The sequence below is a fragment of the Spea bombifrons genome, chromosome 10, assembly GCF_027358695.1.
Source record: "Spea bombifrons isolate aSpeBom1 chromosome 10, aSpeBom1.2.pri, whole genome shotgun sequence".
NCBI lineage: Eukaryota > Metazoa > Chordata > Amphibia > Anura > Pelobatidae > Spea > Spea bombifrons.
Genome location: NC_071096.1, coordinates 33,000,045 through 33,017,455, shown reverse-complemented (window position 1 = coordinate 33,017,455; position 17,411 = coordinate 33,000,045). Strand labels below are relative to the sequence as shown.

At 40.0% G+C, this 17,411-nt stretch overlaps 1 protein-coding gene across 2 annotated transcripts; it reads right to left on the bottom strand.

Moving 5' to 3' along the window:
* Positions 1-1,363: 1,363 nt before the first annotated feature.
* BCO1 (beta-carotene oxygenase 1) lies at positions 1,364-13,815 on the bottom strand. 2 transcript variants are annotated; one of them, XM_053449141.1, is made up of 11 exons: positions 13,657-13,815; positions 10,902-11,030; positions 10,236-10,365; positions 9,376-9,523; positions 8,702-8,849; positions 8,328-8,548; positions 7,450-7,707; positions 5,371-5,476; positions 4,640-4,734; positions 3,671-3,782; positions 1,364-2,842 (listed from the first exon to the last, which is right to left on the bottom strand). In XM_053449141.1, exons 1-11 carry the CDS (start codon positions 13,751-13,753, stop codon positions 2,679-2,681), a joined length of 1,608 nt encoding a protein of 535 aa, XP_053305116.1. In that variant the 5' UTR covers positions 13,754-13,815; the 3' UTR covers positions 1,364-2,678. The 2 variants fall into 2 exon arrangements, with proteins under 2 accessions (XP_053305116.1, XP_053305117.1); XM_053449142.1 differs by having other exon boundaries at positions 8,328-8,542.
* Between the last annotated feature and the right edge of the window lie 3,596 nt (positions 13,816-17,411).

Here is a 17,411-nt window from a genome sequence, read left to right as displayed (position 1 = left end):
CCATACCTTTTAACAGCCACACTACATGGACAAAAGTATTGGGACACCTGACCATTGCACCAACAGGGACTTTTATGACTTTGCATTGTAAATACATAGACATTAATATGTAATGGGTCCCCCTTTGCAGCTATAACAGATTCCACTCTTCTGGGAAAGCTTTCTACAGTATTTTGGAGAGTTTCTGTGGTAATTTTTGCCCATTCATCCAGTAGAGTGTTTGTGAGGTCAGGCACTGATGTTGGATGAGGAGGCCTGACTCGCAATCTCCGTTCCAGTTCATCCAAAAGGTGTTTGATTAAAGTGTGTTCAGAAAGCATCCTTAAGAGAGCTGCTTCCAGTAAAAACACCAGCCGGGTGGCATAGAAAAAAATTAAGGTACATGAATAAAAAACCTAATAGAATGACATGGAGCAATTAGAACAGCTTGTAGTATACAGTATTTCATATAATAATAATAATAATAATCGGTATTAAAAAAGGCTAAATGTGTTGAAAACCTTTCCATAACACAAAGGTACAGAGAGATCTTTGAAGTTCGATCAATTCTGTAATGGACTGGAAAAAGATGAATTGATGTTTCTAATCATAGACATCTCTTTCCTAAATCAATAGAATAAAATTTGCAATAGCAACAATCGAGAGACTGCATTCAAGGTGCTGACGAGGGATCATGTTAAAATACTAGTTTATTCCTTTGATAACAGTAGAATATGTAAGGAAGTCAAAACTTGACAGTTTAAGCTTCAGATCTTTAGATGTGTGAAAAGGTGGTACTAGAATGTTTCGCACAAAACACTCTGTATCTAGCATAACAGTTTAAGAAGCAGATGAGCTTTAACATAAACAAATGTAATGTTATGCATTCTTGGAACAAACAAATCCTGATATTTATGTAAATAATGAAAGATCTGTGATAAGGATTAGCCATTTTGAAACAATGATGTTAGCAAGTTGCTACAAGGTCTTTTCTTTGTTCCATCTGAAGAAGATACCTTGAGGTCCCAAAAGTTTATGTGACTTGAACTGATACAAGGTATCAACTTAACACTATCCTATCCTGGACCAATAAGGCTATATCCATTTTCCATTTAAAGCAGCTGCAGCAGGTAGTAAGTTACTAAAATGCCCACAAATGAGCATAGAAGAGAATATTATTATTTTTTATTACACAAGGGAGTGAAGGTATGGAAAATGTATGCATTTTTTTCAACCTCAAGAGAATTAGAACTAAAAATGCCAACATTATGGTTGGCACTTTAAAATTGTCGTTATGCCGTTGGTAAATTTTGGGCATAATGTAACTTCAGTGTGTTTGCGTTTCGAAATGGTTTAGAACAAAACTAGACTAGTCTTGTGTACGTTTTTTTTTATATACAAATCCAGATTTATTGGTACGGACACAAAATAAAACATTGCTTGTACAAAAATAGAATTACAAATCATGCAGTATTAGTTTAATTCATAAATTAGACATATATTACAAAATCCTGTGTACGTTATAAGAGGAAGTAGAATCCCTGAAATGAAGGTTTTGGTGACATGCATACCATCAACTTGGCAAATCCAACCTGGATAAGCAAGAATGGTCACTTGGGATGTACGCTTAATGATCTCGATGCCTCTATGGGCAAAAACAAGAACTAAACCGAGTAATGTCACCGGTACTTATAACCTCCCCGTGTTCTGCAGTCTCATTAGCTCTAGTGCTAATACCCCTGGAAGGGCTAAAACATACTAGGCATTCCTTAGGCCCCCAGACCATTCTTGGGGTTTATGTATTTGATGCGTATTGGACATGATCTATATCTTATTTAAATCACGCCATCATTTGCATAGGTAAGCGCACCATTCTAATTACAGAAACATGATTAATGTATAGCAGTGTTTCCTTGTTCCTTTTCAGAGCAGTGAATCTTTGAAATGCATACTGCGCTCCATGAAAATCAGAAGGAAAATACAGAGAATTTGACTATGGATCCCTTTGATCATCTGGTCTTCCCCATGTAAAGACTCAAACTCAGCCCTTGGTATCATCTTGCAAGTTCCCTCGCTGTATTTCCCTCTACCACAACTGCTGGAAGAATTACTATGGGTGTCTCTTCAAATTTGTAATGTAATCCTGGCGACTGTTTGTGGTCTGAATTCCATATTTCTTAATAACAACACTCGTCATAAGTGAGGGGAATGGGATCTGCTGGTATTAGACCCATTGCCCATAGTTACAGGTATTTCATGTTAATGGCAGTAAAATACATAAGATCTACCCGATCAGCGCGTGTTCTTATAATTTTTTTTCACTTTTTTTGCACGGAATGCTTAGAACTACAAATTCCTTAACTTCTGAACTGCATCTGAATATTTCCCTTATTGCCCTAAGATATTTTTACGTGGCTTTCGCTGTAGCTTGTTGTGGTCTGAACCAAATTTCTCTGCCTTCTGTCATTTCTAATGCAGAGAATATAACTTTTTTTTCCAGTTAATGGAATTACAATAATTATTAGATCTGTCCTTGTGCTGTTTTGATAACGAGACGGCTCTCAGTGGTCTGAAGCTGTCATTCTGTTTTGAGGTATCCATGTAACAGTAACGGAAGACAGGAGTAGAATTGATTAGAGAGACTTCAGGGTTTATGGCCAACCTGTCGAATTAAGTGCTGCTTTATCTCAAAATGTAGGTCACGCTGATGAATTCTTTTCCGGTAAGAAGATTCCATGCAGGTCGAGGTGGATGCTGGCATCGACACTAGCACGTCCCAACTCCTTGAATGTTTTTGCATCCAGTATAAGCAGGTAAGGGGACTTGTTTGGGTCAGTTGACACAATGGAAGACAGTATAACTCCTACGATTTTGGGAGCAAAAAAAATAAAATGAAAACTATTCTTTAGCAGAATATATAGACTGATTATTACGTCATCAATTCACCGATTTATTTTATATTTTAGTTATTCTGTATTGACTGGTACACATGTACATAACACTTGATAGCACATTGTTTTGTCCTTTGGTTATCCTAATCAGCACTGATTGGGCTGATGTTCATGCAGTGTCCGAGGCAGTAGGCATAAGTCAGTTTAATGTGTGCTAACAGGTACAATGCTAGTTGGTAGGCCAGGGTTTTCCTTCTGATCGGGTGCTACCGTGTACGACCACCGGATGGAAATGCTGCGTGACCATTAAAAACCTAAAAAACATGCAGCCCTCATATCTAGCTGTTGGCTGTACTTAACTTCATTGGTGGCCACCGGCCTTAAAGTGCCAGTGGGCCTCATGGTCCCCGATCCTGTTTCCACCTACAGGTTCTATAAACCTCTGGCAAAGGATCATGGGACAGTTGTAGGTGAACATGTTTGGTGCAGAAATATCCCCTAGGCTCCTGACCTGTTTAATGAAGGCATGTCTGCTTTACGGGAAGGCTATATTTGAACCAGTCCTTATTCAACCACTGGAATGCGTGGGATCATTGCTCAACACTTTGCACTTTCTTATACATTACTTTAGCTTCGCCTTAATAGTTAATGATAATGATAGTGCTCATTGATTCTTGCATCCATAGGTAGGAAGCAATTTGTTATGAAGCACAGGTTGTCACCCATGGATATGGGCCAAATAAGACTCTGTAAAGTCTTAATAATCTCTGAAGCCTCTTTTGTAAAACAAAGGCAGTTACCGTCATCTTCTTCTTTGGCATCTGGGTGCGGTATAAACAGAGGCTCAGCAGGCCAGCACATGTCTTCCGTCCAGACCAGCATGTCCTTTGTTACAGTATCAAATTTCACAATCTAAATTAAACACAAACTTTCACTAATCAAATAAAATGGAAACGCTTTAGCCTGTCCAAGGAAATTTCATGCCTTATGTAAATACATGTGGATACATAAATATACACGACTTTACTGTCTGATGTTAAATGGAAACTTAAAGTAGACCTACAAACAGTTCAGCTGACACCCAAACAAAGAACATTACCCCAGCTTAACGCAAATCCTGCATTTATTTTATGGGTAGGCAAAGCTCTCTAGAGTCGGCATTTGGTCTTCCATTATGGACCATTTAAAGAGTAAGTCACAATCTTTTTACTAGAATCAGTGAAGCAAATAAACTTGTCTGATTCCTGTCTTTCACGTAGAACCTCTTGGCATCTGTATATCAGAATCCAAGATAAGACTATAGACCTGTTAAGGTCTTCACATCAGGAAAAAGAGGCAGACTAGACGGGCCAAATGGGTCTTATATGCCGTCACATTCTATGCTTCAGGTATTGAAAGTGTGGTTTTATTACCAATCTTTAGGAACAGGGTAACCCAGCCCCAGCCATGGAACTCTGGTCCGGCTACCGCGCAAACTATTCCCGGGGAAGTTGCCAACGCTGCCACTTAGGGTCCCGACGTCAGATCACGTCGCTTTTTGGACCATAACATCTTCGGACCCTGAGCTCTCCAATGGTACCCCGGGATTGACGCTGCTCCCTCGGGATCACCCCAAAATAGTGACTCTTTGTCGGGTGGGCATTGCTGGCCATAGAAATGTATGGTGGCGCCGGGCCGTCTGGGAGGTGATGAGTTTATACCTTTAAAAAGGCAGAATGCCTTTTATTGCATCTTAAGGATCGGTATGATTCAGATAAAAGTATTTGTACCTTGGTGGGAATCGGCCTCCATTCGACATGTGACGCATACACATATCTGTATTTTTTGGCATTGTAATTGTAGTTGATCCTCGGCAGCTCGATTCCTAAAAAAAAATAAAAATGCACACTTTTTTTTTGTCTCACGTACATAATGTACGGAAGCAAAGTTATTTTATTAACCCACAAATTAAACTGTGTATAATGAGCATCTAAACAAACATTCAAAACATTAGAATTTTAAAATAAGTTTATATTAAAATATATTTAATTTCAACTTAAATACTCAGATTTTAAGCCCTCAGAAGGTATTTAATTTGGAATCTACTAAACATGAGGCAAATATATTTAAATGTAAGGGGCAACATTACTTGCTATATGTTATGACACTGTTTTATTGGTTTGAGTGAGCTCAAAATACCTATTTAGCAGGGAAACCAGAACAGCAGCTATCAAAATGGGGCTTAAACTGCTTCCATAGCCGAGAGGTATACAGCATGTTCCTTGCCTAAACGACCCTTTATGTAGAGTAGATTACTGGGCTTTCACAGTTTGGAGAGATTTCAGGTTAAAAGGACACTCCATATAATAGACGCTTTGAATATCTCTTTAAAGTCACTTTCTTATGTCTGGACTCGGAAGGGAGGAAACTAGAGGGTGACCGTGACTTCCTTTTTGTCACTTATGAACTGTGCATTATGGTCCAAACTTTGTACCGTTGATAAGATATGCATGCACCTTACCTTCACATAGGAGTTCCGGATGGCAGGATATATTTCCGTCTTTATCTTTTGCGGCACTTGCGGTTGTCGATGGAAGTTTCACCAGATTGGCTCCTTCTTCTGCATTCTTAAAACATCACAGAAGTACAATTATATTACAATTAGACATATAATAGGACATCATATTTTATATTATTCTCAACATTGTACCCAAAGGACCCTCATAGCGCATGATTCAGTATAAGCACACAGATGGGGAAATCAGTGTCTCCTAATTAAGAGCTATCTGATCTTATGTGGAAAACACAGATCCTGCATTGTCAAGGGAGAACGTTAATACATTCTGATTTAATCATGTGAATGCAAGAGGCCTGCTTAGAATTATTTTAGAGGAGACAGGAATGAGGCATCGCTTAGTGTGACTGCATCTACCACTTTTTCCAGGACACATATACATTTCATATGTTCCAAACCAATACATGTGCTGCCCTCTGCAGTATGTAGGTTGCATGCATGCACTTACAGAAAGAATACGCTCATGTATACCTCCTCTGTACAGCAGGGGAGCGATTTTCATGACATCACATGAGAACATAAGTACAAACAATAAGAGCACAGCAGATTTTGATGGCAATATGTAATACGTAATAATAATACCGTATTTGCTCGATTATAAGACGACCCTGATTATAAGACGACCCCCCAAAATCTGAATATTAACTTAGGAAAAAAAGAAAAAGCCTGAATATAAGACGACCCTAAAGGAAAAAAGTTTTACCAGTAAATGTTAATTCATGTAAACTATTTTTTTTAATAAAAGCTATGATTGAGAAAAATATTTTTTTTTGTTTTTATTTCTTTTATATTTTCTATTGTATTTTCCAACCTGTCCCCCAGTTACGCACATCTGCCCCCAGGCTTGCCACACCAATATGGCACTGTGGCCCATGATATGCCTTTTAACCCTCTATATGCCACTGTGCCCCATGGTATGCCTTTTGACCCCCTATGTGCCACTCTGCCTCCAGAAATGCCTTATACCCCTATATCCCATTCTGGCATTTAGGGGGTTAAAATGCATATTATGGGGCAGAGTGGCATATAGGGAGGTATAAGGCATTCCAGGAGGCAGAGTGGCATTAAGGGAGTTAAAAGGCATTGTATAGAGCACTCTGCCTCCAGAAATGCCTTATACCCCTATATGCCACTCTGGCATTTAGGGGGTTAAAAGGCATATTATGGGGCAGAGTGGCATATAGGGAGGTATAAGGCATTTCAGGAGGCAGAGTGCACTATTAAATGCCCCCTTAACGCCACTCTGCCTCCTGAAATGCCTTATACCTCCCTATATGCCACTCTGCCCCATAATATGCCTTTTAACCCCCTAAGTGCCAGAGTGGCATATAGGGGTGTAAGGCATTCCAGAAATGCCCTACACACACACACACACACACACACACACACACACACACACACACACACACACACACACACACACACACACTTACTTACTTACCGGTGCTTCCAATTTCCTGGTGTATTGCCGGGGCAGCGGGTTGACGTCTCATTCCGCGGCAGCCGGAAGGAGGTGGAGTTGGCAGCGGGGGTTTGTATGCGTCCGTCGCAAATACCTTCCCCGGCTGTCAGAGATCAGGAACTCTGGAACTCTGATCTCTGACAGTCGGGGAAGGTATTTGCGACGGACGCATACAAACCCCCGCTGCCAACTTCACCTCCGGAAGCACCGGTAAGTGTGTGTGTGTGGGGGGGGCGACGACAGGAGGATCCAGGTCCCCTGCAGCGGTGCGGGGGATCTGGATCTTAGTCTCCTAATCAGACCTCTATTTGAGGTCTGATTAGAAGACGACCCCGATTAGAAGACGAGGGGTATTTTTCAGAGCATTTGCTCTGAAAAAAACCTCGTCTTATAATCGAGCAAATACGGTACTTTTATCATGTTACAATGGGTTATACGTGGGACAGATAATGATACAGAACACTGTACCCCTACTCTTATGTTTGCCTCTGCAGCCGGTTGATACATAAAACATATAGGATTTACTTCTAGAATTTACAAGACATTGGCTTTCCTGGACTGACCTTGTCTGGCTGCAGTGGAATAACATAGCGCATGCAGGTAGGTATCGAGGTCAGCACGGCGTCTTCGGATAGACCCTTCTTTATATTTGCCATATAAAACATATCATACAAGCTGTTGTCCTTGTAAGTGACGATATCAAATACTATATGCCCGTCTTCTTCGTATGCGTTGGCGTGGTGGTAAGCCACCAGGGCGTCTGTGTAAAACTTCTGGGCCACTGGCTTTTTACTTCTTTTATCGATAATGTGAATCCATGTCTAAGAATGATTACAAAACAGATCATTTTAATTATGTTTCCAATTTCTTGACATTTATTATCATGTTGTAGAATAGAAACTGGCATATATGTGAAACTTTGATACATCAAAGATGTCAGGTAAGCAATGCCTTAAAAAGCAAAGTGCGGAACTCAAAGTTCTAAATCCCCATATAATTTGACCCATGATCTGGGTCCAAAAGAGTTACCGATTTTTCTAAGGGTTTCGGTTTGTATACGGGTGGGAGTAATGGCACCCACTGAAAATAAACAGCGTCCTGTACATTTATATATGCGAGGCTATGAAATGATTTCTGCCGGAGACAGGTGCTTATTCCAAAGGCGAGCAATTTCTTCCCCGAGTACATCAGACTTACAGTTCCTCTATATAAATAATTTTCAATGTAGGAACGTGCCGGTGGAACTTAATTTTTGGGACCTTAAATATATGCATAGCGTTCTAGAGAACATGATGTTTATAATGAAGATGTCCCTCATCCATGATGACATATATTTTGAAAATACAGGGAGGCAACCCCATAGATCATTCCATGTAAATACTACACTGGGAACGTTCCATAGTTTAAAGGGGGCTTTCTGAGATTCTTTCTGAGAAGGTACCTTCTCGTCTCCATGGAAGGCGATGCATGAAGCCCAGTTGACTCCTCTGAAGTAGGCTGTGGCCATTTTCATTATATCTAGCTTCAAGGGCTGCTCCAGAAACACAATGTAGTTTTCAGTCATTCCGAAGCTGTGATAATAACTGGGACTCAGCATTCGATGGGCAGGAATGGAGCAGAGGACTTCTGCATTTTTCAGCGGAGACTTCTTTTTCTCTGTGTCTAGTGGAACAAGGACAGATTGCAGTTTATGGATTATGAGGATTTGTAGAACGTCATATACTTGGTTTCCCAAAATGGCACGCTATTAGCCTCTGAAGTGAATTATAGTATCATAGCACTTGTTGAATGGGGATAACTTTACATCTTTCTTACCTATATTAGCAGGAGGAACCTTAAAAACCATATACTTTGTCTTCCCTTTATCACCAATCGAGGTGCCCATGTTTATGGTATTTCCAGCATTGTCGTAATGGGGGTGTGAAGTGGCCAGGTTTACGGTTACATATTTCATGTAGTCTACCTGCGAAAAACAAAACCAGGGAAATTTGGCTCTAACATACTTTGCTATTATGACCATACTTAGTACTGCATTGTGCCAACTATGAACAACTCAACATTTGGTGCAAAGAGCATGCATGAAGAAAAGGGCGAGAAGACAGCATTCGTTTGGTAAATGTCTGATATCTCTCTTTATTCTTTTTTTCCTGTAAGTTTTTATCCTAACCTGACTCTAAGCTTGGGACACACATGCACGCATATTTTGTTGCTATACCCCATTTGGCACGGAAGGTCTACGTAAATGAACAATCCAGGGGCCAGGAAACATTGACCTTAAACCTTGAACATTCCGTGTTTGTCAAACAGAGGAGTAGGTGAAACTTCCACAAAATCTACAAATCATAACATCTTCAAGAGCAACCACATAGATTTTGATTATATTTTTTAATTGTATTTTAGGTTAGAATTATCTCCCTGATCTTTCATATTATTTTCAATTATATTACTTTATTTGTGATTATAACTATGCGTCTCCAGATAACTTGTACCTTTTCTAGCGTCTCTAGGGTCTCAGGATCAATCTTCCTGATGAAGTTGGTTTCAGAGGAAGCATAGAAATCATCCCCATAGTTTATGATATTGATTAGGCAGTTGTCTGTGAACTCGGGCACCACATGCGACAGGTATGTGAAGGCTCTGCAAAACACATCCGTTCAATAGTTTCAATCGCAAAGCTTCCAGCAATCATAGAATTACTCTTTGTATTAATGCGATAGTTGAGTCAAGAGGTGTCTATTAGCAATTAGGCTGTAGAGAGGCACGGGAGGGCTGATGCCTTCTTGCCCAGGGAGCAGGTAAAGCTGAGTGGCCCCCGGCTCATTCCCAAGCCCCCGGCAACTAACATGCACACTAGCACACATACACACACACTAAAACATGCTCACTCTATCGCACCCTTACCTTGCCCTAGCTTTATAGCTGCTCCCCAGGGCAGCCCTCCCTTGCTGAGAGGGCACGTTTACATAGAATTATAATGTGAGGCATTTCCTAGGGCATAAAGAGATCATCCACCGGTTGAGTCCAGAGAAGACACGAGTGACCACAGAGAGCACCATAAGGAAGCTTCCATTGCGTGCAATTTTACTGAAATTGGCCATTTTAAGTTGTCACAGCACAGCGCAGTTGGATATTTGGAAAGTTTTGATCATCTTGCTTCCAAATACAGGTGAGAATTAAAAATATGTAGCTAACCATTACCCCCCGCTTTAAGTTAGAAAGGGAAAAATGCAAGCCCATCACTAATATCTGTTTCTTGGTGAATGTAAAAAAAAATATGTTTAAAACTGTGTACAGCTAATCCCGAGAAGTCAGTCAAAATAATGGCAGGGTAAGAGGGTAACAGACTTACTTGGAGAAGATATTTTTGCAGGGGTCTGGATAAGCCATGGTCCCAAATTCTGAAACCACTATTCTATTGGCCTCCATATTGGAGGTGTAGGTGTCGCTGCGCAGGAATCTACTTCTGTAGTAAACTTCACCTGTCAATAAGTAAACCAGAGATTGGGTTTGGATCAACTGTACTCAGTTTACTTGTCCCCTTTTTTACTGGTATAGTAAACTCAATAATAATTTATATATTATGATCTAGTATATGATGTTATATTATACAATTTCATATTGTGACATATATTTGTGACATCACCAAATGGTCTCATCTGCAAATCAACATTTCTTCATCGAAGTAGTCAACTTGTAAATGTGACTACACAGTTACATCAGAAGGATCTCTTTTTTTCACTTCTCATTGGTTTGTTGAGATTTTTTTATAATAATGAATGCAGTGGGGGGATCTATATAACTGCTGGTCCATGATTTCTTAATGGCCTGCAACCTGCAGGAAAACGTAGGATCTATTGCATCACACGGTTCATCTAATGGCGTCTACTGCCCTACCAATGCTGAACAGCATTAAGTCCCTATCTTAATGTGGAATGACGAGGAAATAGAAGATTCTATCTCAATAGATAACGTAATGGCCCTAGGAATTAGAAGCTCTAGAAATAGAAACACGTACCGTCTTTAAAAGTAAAGCTGTGCAATAAAGCAAGTCCATCGAACCAGTGGTTGTACGACATTTCCCCAACAGAATGTTTTCCTGGACCGTTACGAAGAAGAGTTCCCTTCAACCATTTTGGTATCTGGCCTGGTACAGGAGTAAACATGTAAATGAGCTTTAATATAGAAAAATAGAATTTACCGGCAGATAAGACCCATTCGGCCCCATCTAGTCTCAAGCCTTATTCAGTCGTAGGTCTTGGATTCAGGAGCCATATGCCTATCCATGCATGTTTACATTCCCTCTGCATCTACCTCTCCTGGGAGGTTATTCCACCCTCGCAGTAAAATGAAATAATTTAAATTATGGGGCATAAATTAAGGTTTGGCCTGATTTAGAAAATCAATATTATCTTTTTTTTTTTATCAAAGCATATGTAGCGTTTAATTGGAATTAAACATTGCAATATAATGTGGTGTCATGTTTCTCCTATTAGCTAATATGTTCTGCAGCTGCAAAGTTGTTTTCCAATGTAAACTGTACCCTTGGTTTAGTAAGCCCTTGTCCTTACGTTACCAGCAATAAAAAAAAGCATCAAACAAACACACACTGGCGTACACACACTGCACACGGTGCTAACCCAGGTAATAGAAAACAAGAATTAACTACAATGCAAGGTAGATGCCAAATGGGAAATTCCAGTCCCCGCAACAAACAGTCCAACGTATGATAAATGCAGCAATCACGAATATATATATATATATATATATATATATATATATATATATATATAAAACGAGGAAAATAAGTCTCCCAGTAAAACATACATGATGGTCAAACTGACGTTTACCCAACACAGAGAATCTTGGGACATATTTGTCCGCCAGAGAACCTCTAGTATCAATATGTTACTCGACAAGGACTCACGTACCCTTAACACTTAGGAGTCACATCTACTAAGTACTCCATGACCTCCTCAAAGATCGCTATCAGGTATACATATACTACAGGCTGAGAAGGTTTGCCGTGCCCTATGGAATCATGGATATGTATAAATATTTAAAGTAGATAAGAACTCTTCATTCAATAAGGCGAGATAAAAAGCAAGGGATTTATCGAACCATCGCTGGTGATAAAAGGGTCAGAGATGACCTTGGTTCCAAAAGTGATAGTATTACAGAGCGTGTAATGTTCTTCACCTGTACCGCCACTATGTGATATCACGTCTCCTTATAGAAAGATAGTGACGAGAGATTTCCACGATAAGGTTTATTGTGTTCAGCCAGTATTTTACCTTCACCAACATAACTCCCAAATAATATCACTAAAGCCAGCCTGGTCTTTTTCAGGTAAACCATAAAAAATGAATACATTGATTGTACATTGGTGCATCTTTACACTAGAAAACCTTTTTATCTACACATTGCTAGCAAACTGGCTAGTCCAGCGTATCATGAAGTAGCCATATAAAACATGCTGTCATACGGATATCGTTGCGTCTGAATGTCTGCCCCGATATCTTATGTTACAAAGATTTAACAACCTATAGCTGAGTTCACACTGGGAAGTACACCGCTCTAAGCTTTACATTAGATTTATTTATATAGCACCAGCAGATTCCATACGGTTGTTGCAATAATGGACACTTAAAATATACAAAATTGTCAATAACACAAAAACACTAAGGCAGGCCCTGACATCTACGGGACAAGAGGGGCACGTTAAGGCGAGGGGCATGCTTGGCCCATGTGCCTCCATACCCTTTCAGAAGCGGGGCAGAACCTCGGACTCCCTGGTTAGGCTTCTGCATTAAGACATACTGGTACAGAAGGTGGAGATGGTCTGAAGCTTGCAATCTATTAGCTTTAAGAGATAACTTATGTACTTGGGAAAGAGTAATTGAAAAAATACTTTCAGCATAACTTTTCTATGGCAAACAACAGGAAAATAACCACGAAAGCGTAAATTCCATTTCCGCAGCGACGCGGAATTAATTTGACCGGGGTCACAAGAGGATGACACAGGCTTTGAATGGGCTTAGTGAGTGGATCATTGTTCTGTTTTTTTCCCCTTTTCAATAATAAATCAACCCCTCCAATTAAAACAATTTAAATCACTGGACAGAGCAAAGACAGAGCACTGGACGTGCAAAGCAAAAAATTGTATAATTGTGTTCGTATGACTAGCACGTTTCTACGCATTTTTTTTTTTTAGAAGAAAACTTTTATAGATTATGTTTTTTTAAGTTTGTAAGTGTTTTGGAAGACCAATATCTAAAATCTTTAACTTTAATGCATGTAAAGCATGACTATGTTACTTAAGTTACGCTTGACTATGTTACTTAAGTTAAGCAGGACTATGTTACTTAAGTTAAGCAGGACTATGTTACTTAAGTTAAGATGGACTATGTTACTTAAATTAAGCAGGACTATGTTACTTAAGTTAAACATGATATAAACATAAAAAAATGCATAAGAGCAACAATGTGCATTTACTAAACTTCTCAATGTCCCTCTTTATCTGCATCATCTAGTAAATGATTGGAACTTTCAATGCGCCTGAAGTTCTTTAAATGATGAATACTGTGTTTTCCACCTTTTTTTCCACATTTTTTTAAATGCTTCTATATACCTCCCCTATTTTATTTATTTGGGTGGTCTTGATTGGGGTTGCCATCCACAGCAGCTTCAGAACTAGTAGGGCTGGAACCTAAAATAACAGGGGGTTAACTGTCCAGGAATGGCTACGCCAAGGAGGCAGAATATATTCTTACCTTGCACTTTTGCTTTTGTTGGCTCAGGACACTCATCACGGTCTTTACAGAACACAATATTTACAACCGAGTCCACTAGACTATTGTTACTGTCCATGGCTGGTACGGCGTAGCGAGGACGGTTCGTCTATCCCCTTATTTCCTCCCCAGGTTATATATAGAGATGTCTTGGTCAAAGTGCAGGCTTTAGACGGTGGTGTGTTTATAGCTGCACAATGGACTACTCCCCCGACATACACACCCACACACTCTCCCTCCTCCTCTGCAGCAGAACCAAGGAGATTATCTCTCTTCTGCCTTATTGTATGTAAGGGGAGCAACAAAAAAAGGACAGCTTGGCCGTTACCTCTGGGGTGACCACTTTGTAGCTTTTGCCGGGTGTTTTTAGCCCATGATTACCATCATCTGGCTGAAGAGAATAAGAGTTTTCATTCAGAGGCACCTGCTGGACCACATGCTGCTCCACCACGTCAACTAGATGGGGGTCACGTTGTATAATTGTTATCATTAGAAAGAAAAATTGGGCAACAAGGGTCTTACAACTGAGTTGTAAGATTTTACATTTAATATTCCCACTATGACAGGCCAACCCAAGATAGCTTCTTCTGCGCGAAACACCAAGGGCTAGTTAATGCGGTCAAACGATCGTAGAGGTTTAAAATGCATTATACAGGGCCGACACAGCCGTCCTTTGAGACGAAACGTGTTAGGGTTGGCCCTCTGTCGTGCAAAGTCAGGTTGATGAGATTAAATGTTTCATCTCACATCAGCGAGATACAAATTCACAAATTGTTTGGTCATAAATTTGGTCTAAAATATCGCCTGTCTACTAAATATCTATATGTTGATTTTTCTTGCAGAAACAATGGATAAGTGCCAAAAACCACTCAAAGTCATGGTTTGCTGGCTTCTGATGAGCAGCTGCAAATGCATGCAATGGAGTCGCCAAGTCGTGCAAGCAGGTCCATACATGATAACGGCCAACCGCGTGCTTTAAGATCTGGAAGCCACAGTCGGTATACAAGTGCCTTCATCTTTCAGGGTGCGTACCATCTTACTTTTGTGCAATGTGGGATAGAGAAGACCCATTCCTGACGTTAAGATCCAAACCTTAATCGGTCGTTGGTCTCGTCTTAGATTCAGGAGCCGTATGCCTATCCCATGCATGTTTAGATGATAACCTCTTGTAACATTTCCCCTCCTGTACTTTGTTAAATCCCTTTAAATGCTGTTTCCCTTTAATGATTTTCCGTCCCCTGCTTTTCTGTTCTCTGCCCCTTCACACACATGCGATACAGCAGTTCACATGAACATACTTCCTCCGTGGTTATTCCCAGCAAGGACAAAACATCTCACGAGGAGCTTTCATAATCGATGGAAGTCATTTAAAATAGTAATACATTTTCATTAGATATAAACAAGAATTTATTCTATATATCCATATCAATGTATATTGTATATTGTATATCCATTCCAAGAATATGCAACGCATTGGATTCTTGCCATGTAATTTTGTTGGTAGAGAGTAATTCTTCCCCGCCTCGGTATGTATATTTTACATTTTTAAAGATATGTTCATTAAAATGTCCAAAAGGGTAATAAAAAGGGTCTATGAAAAGTGACCCACAGTGAAATCCATGCTAATCTTCTTTTCATGTTAATAACGTGTAACAATAAATCTCTCTGCTTATAATCTGTCTCTGGAATTAGTCCTTAATCAGGTCATTTTACAAAAGAGGTTCTCAGTTGTTTTTAGACCTAAGATTCACATTTCGTCTTAAGTGGTAATTGGCCTAATTCACATGATTTCTGTTCTCCTATGGATAGTCCAAATCCTGCTCATAATGGGAACGGTACTGTGAATAGCTACAAGTAATTAAAAAACACAAGTTAGATGCTACGGCCTATGCCATGTGCAAGCCTAGGGTGGCCATCTAACACACCGGGCAAAAGCCAGGTGGGCTGCTGGGCAATAGTGCCACATAAACTTAGTGTGCAGCCACGCATTTTTTAGCCATCGGCCACACTTATGTCATCAAACGGTCGCTGGCCTTAAAGTGCCAGGGCCCCCGGCAACACCAGTCTGGCCCTGGACATGTTTTAGGACTTACCGTCTCTATGATTTTGGATTTTGGTGGGGTTGGTGCATAGGCTGGTATCTGTGTCTTAGGGACTATCTGATATGAGACCCCAACTGGAAACCTAGACTTAGATTATAGCCACGAAATTGAAAATGACTTGGTGAAATAATTGCTTATGAAAGGAAAGGCACGCAATTTGCATGTACGGAATGTTTATCTATGAAGTGTACAGCCTGTATCAACCTGGAAGAGATGAAGCAAAGTCTAATTGTCATCTTGGTTAAATATTTCTATGTGGACGTGATCGATCTTATCATTATTAGCTCTCAAAGGCATATGAGGACTGTTTATTGGTGTGAACAGGATACAAGTTGAGCAAAGGTTATAAAAAGATGACATTAACGAATTACAAACCAGAAGTAAAGCGAATTAATGACTTGTTTGGCCAGAGCTAATTACTAGAACAAATCGTAGCATATAAAGCCAATTACTAACAGGTACATCAGGCTGGAGGTATAGGTACCATGACCTGTAACAGCCAACATGTAGCTGTCCAATGTATATTACCCCAATATTATCCTAATATAGGTTGTAGATCATATCCTACCATACCTACCTTGAAAGGTTGACATTATGTGGGAATTCTGCAGCTGTAGGGCCACTGTCATTATGCCAAGTAGGAAAAGTTGGCCAACTCCTGACTTGAGTTTATTTAAAAGCATTAACCATGAAATGCTATCTGTGCATGAGGACATATCATAAGCCAATAAAAACAACATATCTTGTGTTTCCAATTAAGATTGTCATCTAAATTGTACCAATTACAAATTAGCTTTAGAGATAAAACAAAAACATAATTACAGAAATCATACAGAAACTGATAATACATGTTTATAGACCCATAAATGTTCAAAGAACAAACTCAATTTCTGACGCAATTATTCAGTTATTATATATATATATATATATATATATATATATATATATATATATATATATGCACATCACAAAACCCCAGCCTGGACTCTATATAGCAACTCTCATTGAAAGTGGGATAGAGAACCGGATACTCCACCCCAGGGACCCAAAATGCACACTTTATTAAGTAGGGTACCTAACAAGGGCAGAGGGGTTGGTCAGCCCCAAGTGCCTCTCTCCCAAGGGGGTGCCACCAGGGCTGGCCCCAGGTATGCTCGCCTCCAGAGATGAACTATACTGTCTCTGACTGGCACTCCCTCTTACACACCCAAAAGGAGTGCAAGGTCTTTTTCATATAGACCTCTTAATCCTCCTACTTCGCAATGTGCGCCGGCTACTGATGATGTCATATCCCGGCACTCAGCACTAAAGCTGTGCCCACCACTAGACTGGATGGCCATGTCAACGCAGATGAAGACAGAATAAAGAAGAGAAGCAAGAAGAAGAGAAGCTGCATCAAGAGACACAGGGACATGGGAAAGGGAGAGTGTAAATGTGTGAGAAAGCGTGTGTGTGGGGAGTTATGCTGTACCACGTTATTATCTGGCTCAGTATGTAGTGATGGGAGTTATGGTGTAGAACCATCAGTCCCTGGTTTAGAATATAGTGATGAGAGCTATGTTGTACCACTGTCAATGTCTGGCTCAGTATATATGGATAAGAGTTATGCTGTACCACCGTCAGTGTCTGGCTCAT

Excerpts from the sequence above, each read along its gene's own strand:
- BCO1 (XM_053449141.1), bottom strand. The coding sequence starts at position 13,753 with ATGGACAGTAACAATAGTCTAGTGGACTCGGTTGTAAATATTGTGTTC. Across the intron at positions 9,524-10,235 it reads TGCAAAAATATCTTCTCCAA|AGCCTTCACATACCTGTCGC; the intron begins GTAAGTCTGTTA and ends TGTGTTTTGCAG. Across the intron at positions 8,850-9,375 it reads CCCTAGAGACGCTAGAAAAG|GTAGACTACATGAAATATGT; the intron begins GTACAAGTTATC and ends TGTTTTTCGCAG.